Source organism: Stegodyphus dumicola, chromosome X1, assembly GCF_044657685.1.
Source record: "Stegodyphus dumicola isolate Sdum_Otavi_A_Nest chromosome X1, ASM4465768v1".
Taxonomy (NCBI): Eukaryota; Metazoa; Arthropoda; class Arachnida; order Araneae; family Eresidae; genus Stegodyphus; species Stegodyphus dumicola.
The window spans coordinates 107,397,806-107,411,333 of record NC_140780.1 but is presented as its reverse complement, the minus strand read 5'-3'; the positions used below and the strand labels follow the sequence as shown (position 1 = coordinate 107,411,333).

General features: G+C 32.0%; 1 protein-coding gene across 2 annotated transcripts in view; it reads left to right on the top strand.

Moving 5' to 3' along the window:
• The window catches only part of Start1 (Steroidogenic acute regulatory protein-like), a 169,162-nt gene that overhangs the window by 20,423 nt on the left and 135,211 nt on the right, over positions 1–13,528 (top strand). For both annotated transcript variants that reach the window (XM_085808397.1, XM_085808396.1), the window contains exons 7-8: positions 9,030–9,122; positions 11,551–11,645. In XM_085808397.1, coding sequence (XP_085664523.1) covers positions 9,030–9,122; positions 11,551–11,645 — 188 coding nt within the window. The remainder of the gene's footprint in view (positions 1–9,029; positions 9,123–11,550; positions 11,646–13,528) is intronic.

Here is a 13,528-nt window from a genome sequence, read left to right as displayed (position 1 = left end):
CTGGGACATTGGTGAATAATGATTTTACATCAAAAGAAACCATGAGTAAATTACGAGGAGAAATGTTTTTAACCTTTTTTACAAACTCTATTGAATTTTTTATGGTGTAAATGTTATTGTCTAATAGAGTGGAAAATCTAGAAACTAAATATTTAGCTAATGGATACGAGGCAGTACCTAAATTTGATACAATAGGGCGGAAAGGAATACCACATTTATGAATTTTGGGAAGAGCATATAATCTGGCACAATTCGCAACAGATGGGATAAGCGAATGTTTTAAGTTGCTTGAAATGATTTGCGAAGATTTGATCGCAGTTTTTATTTTGGATAAGTCCGAAGGTGAGGGATCTTTAGGGATCGGATTATATGGTCCTTCGTTTAAGAGTTTAGTGACACCATCGATGTAAGTGTTCTTATCCATGACGACTATCTGGCCACCTTTGTCGGCCTTTGAAATGACAATATCCGGGTTAGAATGAATCTCGCGCATTGTAGCTCTTTCTCTCGCAGTTAGATTTGGTTTCAAAGGTTTATTATTGAATTTCACATTATGAGCGATAAGATGCCTAATCATTTCTTTCTGTGAATCTGAAACTTTACTGAACTTGAAAGCTTTTTCGATAGGAGCCAAAATCTTTGGAATCGAGGGTTTACAGGTTTGTGAGAAGTTAAAATTATATTTTAGAATTCTCTCTTGTTCTTCTGAAAGACTAACATTAGAAATATTAACTATTGGCTTGATGTTTACAATGGGAAGATTTTTTGAACCACTTGAACTGGAAGACTGTAAAAGAAGTTTTTCGAATTTAACTGCAAGGGTGTTTTTATGACGGTTAACTGCATTCTCCGTTCTAGACCAAGACTTTTGTTCAAGGGCAGTGAATTTTGGATATGTTTTAGCGAGTTCCAGATGAAGCTTATAGAGTTCATGTTCAATTTTGGACAATTGTTGACGTGTATCCCTTATCACGGACCGAAGTAAGGCAAGTTTGCAATTTAACAGAATTCTTGAAACGCGACTCGAAGGTTTTTGATTAGATTTGATTTGAATAAAATTGGGGATCAATTTTTTACATTTACATTTAAGTAAAAAGTCAAGATGATTCAGGAATTTTTGCCGTTTCAGGCGTAATTTAGTGAAACGATTAACGGATGAAAGCATGATAAACAATGCAGAAAATCAAACTAAATTAACTGAGCAATAATAAAGTACACACAAAATAGCAGAAAAATCCCTCACTGAAATGAATAGAAAACAAAATGTTTGTAAGCAAAATGCATGAAATCAGACAAGCAAAGCACAATATCCAAATGTACAAAACATAAACATAACTTGAAAATTGCAAAAATGTACTCACCGAAACTCCTACAATCACAATTTTTTGATTTTTGTTGTTTGACTTCTGAATTAGTATTTATTCAGCGTGTTATTGTGTCTTAATTATAGAAGCCCCAAACAGGCTTACATTTCTTTCTTTTTTGCACGTGGTGTGGCCGCCATTTTGTGATTGTAGGAGTTATGGTGAGTACATTTTTGCAATTTTCAAGTTATGTTTATGTTTTGTACATTTGGATATTGTGCTTTGCTTGTCTGATTTCATGCATTTTGCTTACAAATATTTTGTTTTCTATTCATTTCAGTGAGGGATTTTTCTGCTATTTTGTGTGTACTTTATTATTGCTCAGTTAATTTAGTTTGATTTTCTGCATTGTTTATCATGCCTTCATCCGTTAATCGTTTCACTAAATTACGCCTGAAACGGCAAAAATTCCTGAATCATCTTGACTTTTTACTTAAATGTAAATGTAAAAAATTGATCCCCAATTTTATTCAAATCAAATCTAATCAAAAACCTTCGAGTCGCGTTTCAAGAATTCTGTTAAATTGCAAACTTGCCTTACTTCGGTCCGTGATAAGGGATACACGTCAACAATTGTCCAAAATTGAACATGAACTCTATAAGCTTCATCTGGAACTCGCTAAAACATATCCAAAATTCACTGCCCTTGAACAAAAGTCTTGGTCTAGAACGGAGAATGCAGTTAACCGTCATAAAAACACCCTTGCAGTTAAATTCGAAAAACTTCTTTTACAGTCTTCCAGTTCAAGTGGTTCAAAAAATCTTCCCATTGTAAACATCAAGCCAATAGTTAATATTTCTAATGTTAGTCTTTCAGAAGAACAAGAGAGAATTCTAAAATATAATTTTAACTTCTCACAAACCTGTAAACCCTCGATTCCAAAGATTTTGGCTCCTATCGAAAAAGCTTTCAAGTTCAGTAAAGTTTCAGATTCACAGAAAGAAATGATTAGGCATCTTATCGCTCATAATGTGAAATTCAATAATAAACCTTTGAAACCAAATCTAACTGCGAGAGAAAGAGCTACAATGCGCGAGATTCATTCTAACCCGGATATTGTCATTTCAAAGGCCGACAAAGGTGGCCAGATAGTCGTCATGGATAAGAACACTTACATCGATGGTGTCACTAAACTCTTAAACGAAGGACCATATAATCCGATCCCTAAAGATCCTTCACCTTCGGACTTATCCAAAATAAAAACTGCGATCAAATCTTCGCAAATCATTTCAAGCAACTTAAAACATTCGCTTATCCCATCTGTTGCGAATTGTGCCAGATTATATGCTCTTCCCAAAATTCATAAATGTGGTATTCCTTTCCGCCCTATTGTATCAAATTTAGGTACTGCCTCGTATCCATTAGCTAAATATTTAGTTTCTAGATTTTCCACTCTATTAGACAATAACATTTACACCATAAAAAATTCAATAGAGTTTGTAAAAAAGGTTAAAAACATTTCTCCTCGTAATTTACTCATGGTTTCTTTTGATGTAAAATCATTATTCACCAATGTCCCAGTGGAGGGTGCATTAAGATGTCTAGAAACCAGACTTTGCGAATTTCATTTCTCTTGCATCGAAATTGATGAGCTAATTTCTCTCACTCAACTCTGTTTGAAACAAACACATTTTGTTTTCCAAAATAAATATTACAAGCAAACTGTGGGATTAGCCATGGGAAGCCCCCTCAGTCCCATCCTGGCTGATATCTACATGCATTATTATGAATCAAAATTGTTCGAAACTTTAAACTTCCCGGCATGGTTCCGCTACGTAGACGATACTTTTACCCTGTTTGAAGGTAATAAAGATGATTTAAATAGAGTTCTTTCAACAATGAATTCTATTGATCCTGCTATTCAGTTCACTTTTGAACTTGAGACTTGCAATTCTCTTCCGTTTCTCGACATTCTGGTCACACGTAACACATCCAACTTCAGTACTACAGTTTACCGTAAACCTTCATCGGTTTGCCTTCCACCACACTTTAAATCATGTCATCCGACTAAACAAAAGTTAGCTTCATTTTATTCCTATGTTTTCCGTGCTCTTCAAGTTTGCTCCTCCAAACTAGCCCTTGATGAAGAACTAAATTATTTAAAAGCAATAGCTATTGACAGGGGCTTTTCACCCAACATTATTAATCAAGCAGTTAAAAAATTCTCATCTCAACACACTAAAAGCCACACTCTTATTTTAGGAGATTATAAAAATTCTGTTGTCATTCCCTTCTTTCCATCAATTAGCTATAAAGTTGCACATATTTTGCAGAAATTTAACTTTCGGGTTGTTTACTCTCCCATCAATAAAATTCCAACTTCTATACTCAAGTACCCCATTCCGGATATGAATTCCTGGGGTATTTATAGGATTCCTTGCCACTGCGGTTTAATTTACATTGGCCAAACTAAGAGAGCCTTAAAATTTCGCGTCAAAGAACATGAGGCATATGTTAGAAAAAAGGAAACACAGAAGTCTTCTGTTGCTCAACATTGTTGGTCCGAAAATCACACTTTCAATTTTTCTGCTGCCAAAATTATTCAAAAAACATCTTCCATTGGAGAACTGGATTTTCTAGAGGCATTTCACATTCATAAAAATCTTTCTAGTTAACGATCCTAATTCCAATCCAAATTTGCCTTCGGCTTTTAGAGAAATTATGTTTTAGTTCTGGTTTCGCCAACAGATGGCGCCACTTGCTTATTCTTGTCCAGGCTTTCTTATCTTATCTAAACATTATTTCCTATCTTGTTCATTTGCGATTTTGCAGCTGAAGATGATGGTTCAGTAAAACCATCGAAACTAGTCCTGTGAAAAAATTTTGTAAATTAACGCTGATTTTTGTTGTTTGACTTCTGAATTAGTATCATGACATGAGTTGCTAGATTTATTAGCAGTAGGTTATCTATGTGCAGAGTTATAGATGGAATTCGAGAGAGAATTTTTAAAATTTTCAATGATGCGTAGAGTACTGATTACTCAAACATTCTTGCAAATTTTGCTAAAAATTATGCTGAAACATTTCAGCATTCAGTGCCAGAAATTGAAGATTCTGATGGCACTTAAATTGCAAGCATCATTTTCCTTTTAATTTATTTGTATATGTTGGGCATTAATACAAGTTGTAGAGACATTAGGATTTTTTTGGAAGCAGAAGAGATGAAAAATTAGCAATCGCCTGTGCCGGGAATCGAACCACGGACCTCTGGAATACCTGTCCACTGTACAGAACCACTACACCATGAAGGCACACTAGGAAAGTGGGAGAAATACCTTATATACTCCCCTTTCTAAAGGGCGACTGAGGTTTTCAGAGGACCCAATCGCCAAGTCTGAGTGCGGAGAGTCATCATCCACAACCCTTTTAGTTTGAGCACTACTGTAGAGACATTAGGATTTTTTTGGAAGCAGTAGAGATGAAAAATGAGCAATTGCCTTCGCCAGGAATTGAACCACTATCCTCTGGAATACTGACCCAGCATGCAGAACCACTACACCACAAAGTCACGCTAGGAAGGTGGGAGAAATACGTTATAAAGTCATTCTAAAGTTTTGATTCAAAACATTTAATTTCTTAAATTAGGGTTCAAAAGATTTGAATGATGAAAATAGTTCAAAGATTCAGGATTTAGAATTTAAATCTTTCTGAAGATTTGAGAGATGTGAGGTTTTAAAAGTATTAACCTTATAAAGACGTGTAACTGTTCTCAATTAATGAATTAATTCAATTATTTAAAGTCAGATTTTATATCAGTATGTTGGCCCTCATGTTAATTGTGTGGGGGGAATAAAGTTATTAATTTTCATGCAAAAGCCTAAAAAAAATTAAAAGCTTCTTGCAAAGTAATTTTTATTTTTTTTTAGATAATAGATTCTCTACTTTGTGTGCTGTCCTTCATCACATATTTTACTTTTTTCTAAAACATTGTGGTGTAGAACTCCAAATATAAGAAAAAGCATTCAAATTGTTTTTCAAAATGAGTGAGTTATTTTCACTTGAATGAAAAACCATTTACAATATGTATTACCAATGCATATTCTTTCCTCTTAAGTTCACTTCTAATGAAACCAAGCAACAGTTATAAGCAAAGAAGAATAAATGAAAACACAAGAAAATGCTTGTTTTTTACCTGAAAGAATAACACGCAAATGCATTGTGTAGTAAGCAGTTTCAAATTTATAATTTGTTGTAACATTCTTTTCTGAATCCAAAGCAGGAGAAATAAAGTTTCCCATTTTTATGAAACCATATTAATTACATAAAAATGTGAAATTCTCGTTAAGTTACTTCAAGTGTTTCATTATTTTTTAAACAATATAAATATGTATTTGATTTTTAGAAAATCCAGCTGTGGCTATTGAGCTTTCACGAAATCTACAATGCGGCCCCTATCATAGTAAAGTTTGACCACCTTTGGTATATAGCATAGAGTTCATCACTAGCAACTTCTACGAGTAAACCTAAAACCACATTACCTGATAGTAGAAAGTAGCTGTTAAGTGGAGTGGAAGGAGAAATCAATTCCAAGGTTTTTGAAATTCCCAGTTGGTTCAAACTATGGAGAAAATGTTAGGCAAAATGATATTGAATGGTAGCTAAACATAGTCAAGGGGGATCAAGCTACTAGAATCTCAGCCAGGAAGCGATGAAAGTGTTGTGAATGCTTTTGGTGATAATGATAGCTTCGACGTTGATCTGCTAATTCGTCAAGAAAAAGGAATCAGTTGTATCTGGTCCTGAATTATTAGTAATAAGCCATTTCTACATTTTCATCCACAGGTATAGAGAAATATTCATATCTGGAAGTGTTGCTTTATTATGAACATTTAAGGCAATTTAGATTTTTGGTTATTAAGCCTTCTTCATTTTTTTAACACAAAGTTGCAAGTTTTTGTTAATGATGTGTGCATTAAATATTTTGCATTTACATTATACGGCACTGTATCAAATGTAATATCCTGTTTTAAATATTGTTCATAACACAGTTCAGAATTAATACACTTCCAGTTTTACAGACTTCCTTTTGTCCTAATCAGTCCATTAACACTAAAACGGCGTGAAAATCTTACCTACTGGAATGGCAGTAAGGTGTCATTTTGACCCTTCGATGAAGCTACTGAAATAATAAAGGTAAAACAGTTTTAAATGCCAGACATTGCCACAAATATATACTTTATATGTATTTCATAATTTATATTTAATATCACATGATAATTTATGGACTTTTTAAAATACTGTAAATGTATCGTGTACATGGCGATCAATTGGATCATACTACAATTACTCAAATAACTCATTAATTTCATATAAGAATTGATTTGAAATAAATGATTTCTGAAATTAAAACTAATGTTAACTAAAATAAACACAACTTATAGAATAATATTTTTTATATACTTACTCGGAGGATGATTCACTCTCTAAATCCAGAAATGAGAAATGTTCTCTGATGTTTCAGTTATATCATTATATGTGTAGCTGAATGGAATAGGTAAAACATTTCATTTCAATTCTACTTAATGTTTAAAATATTAGAGATTACATATACATATTAAGAATTAAAAATAATTTTTAACAATTTTTCCAGTGCATTTTCCACAAACAACTTTGGAACAAGATGCACAATATTCTTGAGATTTGTTTCTATTGCATCTCTGTACTTGACACTTTTTTCTCTTTATATCCATTTTCTTTTCATGTGTTTTTTCTGCAGATTCAGGAAGGATCTTTGGAAGTTTTGAAGCCATGTGTACCTCTCCTAATTTCAGTAGAAAATCTCTAGTGTTAATGGTGTTTCCTGTTACACTTTTATAAATTATCCAGGCATTCAACGATAGTGAATATATTTTAGCATATGATTCTCTCAGCGTAAAGAAAGGTGATAATGAACTTGACAGCAGAATTCCCATGTACTGAAATACTGATTTGGGATTACCAGGAAAACATCTGTTCTATGTGTTATCACCTGCAGTAAGTAAGCTGAACTAACAAACGGGAAAATACATCTGTAAAATAAAGTATTTCTGAAAAGAAATTTAAGTATGAAAAACCCTGCATCTACTTTCCTTGCAGTATTTTCTTCAAACAAATAGATCATTGCAAACAAAGGAACAACAACTTATATAGACATTACAAAGTAGTGAGACCACCCAGGTTTTTATCCCTCTGCGAAATAGTATGAATGCAATCGAAAAATCCTTATCAGTGAATGTATTTCATGGGTTATTTGACAATTCCTCGAGCAGAAAGTGGGATAAAAGTAAAGGGGTCAAAATGACCCCCATCCGCTGTTCTAGGAATACATGCCAATATTTCAAAAACTAACCTAGAATGCTGAAAATTTTTTTATAAATATTTCTTATCTATTTAGGAAATGTCAAAAAATTCCAAACGATTTCTACCAATAAAACAAAAGTAATCAACGGTAAAAAATGTTCAGGGGTCAAAATGACCCCTACCCGTTCTAGTGTTAAAGGAAGAGTTTATTTATTTTGAATTCGTTCAATAAGAAAAACGCCTAAATGGATTGCATATCATATTGTAGCATAAAGAAGTAAATGTATTTCCTTTTATAAAACTTGATGGATATTAGGAAAATTGTCTTAATAAATTTCTATTAGACGTGTTATACAAGTATCATGTAATATAGGTATTTTTTTAATATTAGACATGTAAGGCAGGTATGCTTTTCAGAAATGCCCTTCAAGGAACAAATTCTTGTTCTGCATTCAGGCTTGTGCAATAGTCAAAGGGCTGCTTGAAACTTGTTTTCAGTAACCAGTTTCTCTTGTGTTATAAAACAGATCTGAATTCATGGCATCCTAAGTTCCATTAAATTTTGTCTTAAAAACTTCCTACTTTCATATATAAAATACTGTATATTAATGAATTTGTAATAAAATGTTATGTTCGAAATGGTGAGTATCTGTAGTTGGTAACATTTTTGTGCACATTTAAACTATGAGTCATATTAGATCAGTTATTTAAGTAATGCAGGTAATGCAAATGGAAGTGTGCATGTCATAATTTCTATTTGAATTCCAAAATGATATGGGAGAGTGACAGGACTTTTGATCTTACAATTAAAATTTTATAAACAAATTATATTGAAGAGATTATGTAAGGAAATGAAGAATTATCTGTTATTTGATAAAATTCAGTTACTTTTTAATGGCATATTAAAAGGTTAATACAGGTTCATCATTATGCCATTAGTGTTACAAAAAGCATATAATGTATTTGTGTATTATGCAACTTCTGTTGCCATTTTGAAAATAAATAAAAAGCAAGAAACTTTTCTCATGGCTCATTCCAGTGCCAAGATTCAAACAGTTTGACCATGGTTTGATCATTTGTAATGCTGTCTAATTTCCAGCAGTCAAGTTAAGCTTGGTGTAATATCGATAAATTTTATATATGAAGTAGGTAAAAGAAATTCAGAACTTCTTTTAAAGAAATCTTATTATCTCATATTTTCATATTATATGTACTTGTATATGTTTTTCTGTCAGTAAATATCTTTTGCGTGTTTTGTTAGCATATGTCAGATATTTCACATTACCTGCATTATGAGAAAATTGCTTTCTGTTGAAAATTACATAGCAGTTTACTTTTGTATCTTTAAAATAAGAGTTAGAGTGTAAATAATCATTAATTTTTAGGAAAGCAAGATGTTGAAAGAGTGCCTGTATTATCTCATCCTGCTTTATCTCGATCCCAAAGTGATGATGGAAGTGCTTTTTATTCACCTCCAGGTAAGGACACTTTTAGTTATCTTGTTATAATTCATTGTACTGTATTTATATTGGAAATTATGATGATGTGTGTCATTATTATATATTGATTTTCAAACAGATAACTCTCAATTCATATTTTGTATAAGGCTGTACATATATCCATTGTTTTAGCCTACTTCATTTTAACAAAATACCGACTTTTGGGGGAAAGAAAGGCAAAAAGCAAAAAGAAAAAAAAAGTTATTAAACATTTGTTTTATGCAGTGTTTAGAAAAACAAAGTTTGACTATTTGTGAAAGAATATACTGACTTACGGAAACTTTGCAGAATGTTTTTATGGTCTGTGATGAGCTGTGTAAAAAAAAACATCTAAACAATCAACAATATTGTTGTATTTCGCTTTTTACCCTCTGACAGAAGATAGCAAAACATTTGAATTGTTGCAAGAAAGCTGAAAAAGTTTTAATATAGTGACTGGCAACTATAAAATGCAATCAGCTCTTACTGTCTAGTCTTCCACAATTTCTACTTTTGAGTTAGTTATGACTCAGCTTAACGCATCATTGCCAGTGCTATCAGCAAATTCATCGTCTTTGCTATTTTTCCTATATTGTTAAATGATATGGGTGTCACATTTAAAATTACATTCTGGTTTCAAAGATAAAAAGAATTAGACTGTTTTCGAATCCCTTCCTTCCTGCATGAGCGTTTTAAACAAAGATGCACATTTGCGAAAGGGTTAGTCCCATCAATAAAATCACTCAATTATGTCCCAACGGGACTTTTGAGCCCCAATTTTAAATTTTAGAAAAAAGAGCAGTGGAAAACTTGTAACATTTTTGTAAATTTAACGTGAGATTTTTCTCATGCATAAAGAAATATAATAAAAAAAGTTAAACTCTTTTTCAAAAAATAATTTGGAACATAAAGGTTTAAATATAAGTTTTTTTTTAGGCTAATCATGCCCCACAGATTGATTGCTCCGTTATTTTCCGTGATCATTCCTCCAATTGTAACTTAAAATATTATTGCCTTTTCACCGGCAAATGAATAAATCTTGATCTAGACTTAAAAGAAGTAGCACATTCATGGTTAAATGATATGTATGAAAATGGTGTGCAGCAAGAGATAAGCATTAATAATACTGAAGACTTTCATATTGGGAATGTATCTCTCAGTTATAAAAGATGATCTTGCAGATGATCATATAAAAGATGATCATTTGAGAGCTGTTTTCTTAATGTTCGTACTCCTTCTTGTAATATTGGGCCCACTAGCGGCCAAGCAGTAAAGGTGCTGAACACTGGTAGTTCGGTCCGAGGTTCGAATCCCGCGAACGGGCTGGCTGCATGGGTGTTTTTGGGGGTTTCCCCATGTGTAACATGTATATGAGCCAGTTTCCCTTTTAAAGTTCTCCACGAAGGCATCCCTCCCTTTAGGCCGATAGCCCTCGTGTGCTTTGCCATAATCGAATATTCCCAATCCCTTCTTGTAATAACATATTTTGTAGATTAAAATCACATTTTATTTAACTCACTTAAAAAGATCTTCAAATTCCTAGATATGACCTAGCCATTTGTTGTGAGCTACTAGCAGAGGAGAAGAGTAAATTGCCATTTGAACACTCAATTGGGATATTTTGCTTTGGCAGAGATAAAATTATAAAAATGGGGGGGAGTTAATAAATGTGCTTTTTGTCCAAGAAATAAGGAAACTGGTGTGCTAGCATGTAAAACTCTAAAATGTGAGAGCATCTAGTCTGTATGGAATGTATCTAAAATGTAGAAATGAGAGATGTAATAATAAAGAAAATATCCTACAAATGATTTAATTGTCTCATTTCTGATGCTATATGAATATGCTGTTAAGAAGAATAAGTCTTGTGTGAGAGTGCTATTTAAAACTGTGTAGCAAATGATATTCTGGAATAGCAACAGTAGAATTTCTGAAAATGCAGAAAAGATTATGATAAAATGCTGTTCAACCCCACTCAGAAAATTACGAAAGTGCACTGAAGGATAATACACACCTTATTAGCAAGGGGGGAAATAGTTGGTAATTTTAGTGTTAAAGCATTTGCATCAGTTGAAAGCATTAAATAAACTGGAAGAAAATTCTGTAGTTAATAAATAGTTTAAAGGAAGTATTTGATTTTTAGAAATTATATTTGTTCGATGATCAACTAATTTTAACTTGTTAAAAGAGTATTTTTTATATGTTTACTGTTATATTTTAAGCATATGATAATCTTATCACTTGTAAGTAGCGATAAGTTTCAAAGAGTAGAAAAAAGAAATATGTTGTATTTTTATTATCCTGTGATACTGTATTTGTTCTATTAATTTTTATTTCTTACATGGAAATGACATTGATCAGTAAAGATATTTCACCATCTAGGAAAGTTTGCTTCACTTCTGTTACTTTTAATTATACTTCTTTTCAATAGTATCTGATGGGGAAGATAATGATAAAGAGCATGATCGTAGTACAGTATCTGAAGTTGAATGGTTGTCTCCCAAGAGCAGCACTGATTTACCTACAGTGAGTAAATATGTGTTTTAAATTTTATATAGATTTAGGCAGTATTAGTTAATAGCCAAGATCTTCAAGCCTGAAACTACCATTTTACACATTTTACCCTAGCTGTTAAGAAATTATTCTGCTGAGTTTTTCTGTTAGCTACTTGAATTTGAAGACTATATATATGTTTTTTAAAACATTAAATCTTACCAATAAATGTTTCGTAAGTGCAAGATAATTTTTAAGCTTTTGGTTATCTCATGTGGTAATTTGTTTTAGGAGTTTATAGTCTGAGAAGATTGGATATTTAAATATTTATTTGTATGTTAGGCCTGAATTTTTTACCTTCACCTACATTTAAGTTTCAAGCTGTATTTTGTTTGCTTACCGGCATCAATTCTTTTATTTTATTTGTTAAGTTTGTTATATTTAAATAAAATACTTAAAGATAATTTTATCTTTATATTGCTCCCTTTAAAAATCATGTATATTAATGCAAAATACAATTTGCTTCATATGCTATCTTACTATATTTGGAAAACCTCCTCTGCTAAATTTTCTGATACGAGTGTAGAAAGTTTTGATTTTGAAAGCTTATTGACAAGTAGACAATTTACGAATAATGTGAGAAAAAAAGAATTTCAAGGGAAGCATCATCCATACTATAAATAAAACCGTTTGCTATTTTGCTAGATTCAGTAGCAGAAAAAATAAGTAGATTGAATAATTTTTATATCATGTTTCTTAGTCAATGTTAGCTGTAATTTTTCCCAAATAGCCATGTAAAATAATATAATTAAAATTATAGGTGTATGAGTTGATTGTATGAATTTTGATGTATGAAGGCCCGTCCACACGAGGACGCTTCCGACGTAGTTGATGTAACTCTTTTGACTCTGGCGTAAATTCGCTTGACGCAGAAGACGTAAAACTGAGTACACTCCTGTTCAGCTTTTTTGACCGCGATGCGTGCGTATAGCCAATAGCCGACCGAGTTCTTATCACGTGTCATAATCAGAAAACCTTCTTGCTTACCCATTTCAATATGGCATCAGAACCACACAAAGATGAGTTTTTGCTTAGAAATATCATAACTGTATACAGCAATAAAATAATCAGCATTGTTCATGCCATCTTCAGATTTCTCAAATATTGGTATAAATTTAAAATTCTCATTAAAGGGGAAAACTGTGTATTTATAAAGCAATGATCCGACCAGTATATCCATATGCTTCATTTATTTATAACACCGTAAGTAATAGGAACCTAAATAAATTACAGTTTCTACGAAATCAAAGTTTCTGCCTTACAAAATTCTCCTTAATTATTATAAATATTGGCTATATCATGTGTAATAAAAAGCTCTATAAATATCCCAATATTAAATACACCAAAAACTAACTTCAGCAATATAACAACTTCTAAAATAAAGCAGTTGACTGTGAAAGAGTATTCAATAAAATACAATTACGAAATTTTAGAGGAAAGTTACAACTTGTGTCATACAGCAATCATTTATTGAAGTTTAATTAAATTACCTTTGCAGCGACTTCTACTTGTTACATTATTTTTCACAAACACTGCTATCACAGATAGCTGAGTGGTCAGCGCGCTGCTTTGCAAATGGAAAGGTAGCGAGTTCGAACCTCACCCGTAGACAGTATATAATTCAGTTTGTTTTTCTCATTTTGAAACATGTTTCTTATATTTAATCATGAATCATTATATTCTTAATTTACCTATTATTATTGTTTTCGTTTCTTATTTTATTCATTATTGTTATTGTTTTTAATTTAGTTTAAAAATGTGCAATGCAAATAGAAATCCTTATGTAATAATATATCTGCATCTCTTTATCATATATCATCTATAAATTCTCTCTTTATTTTTACTTTATTGCATAT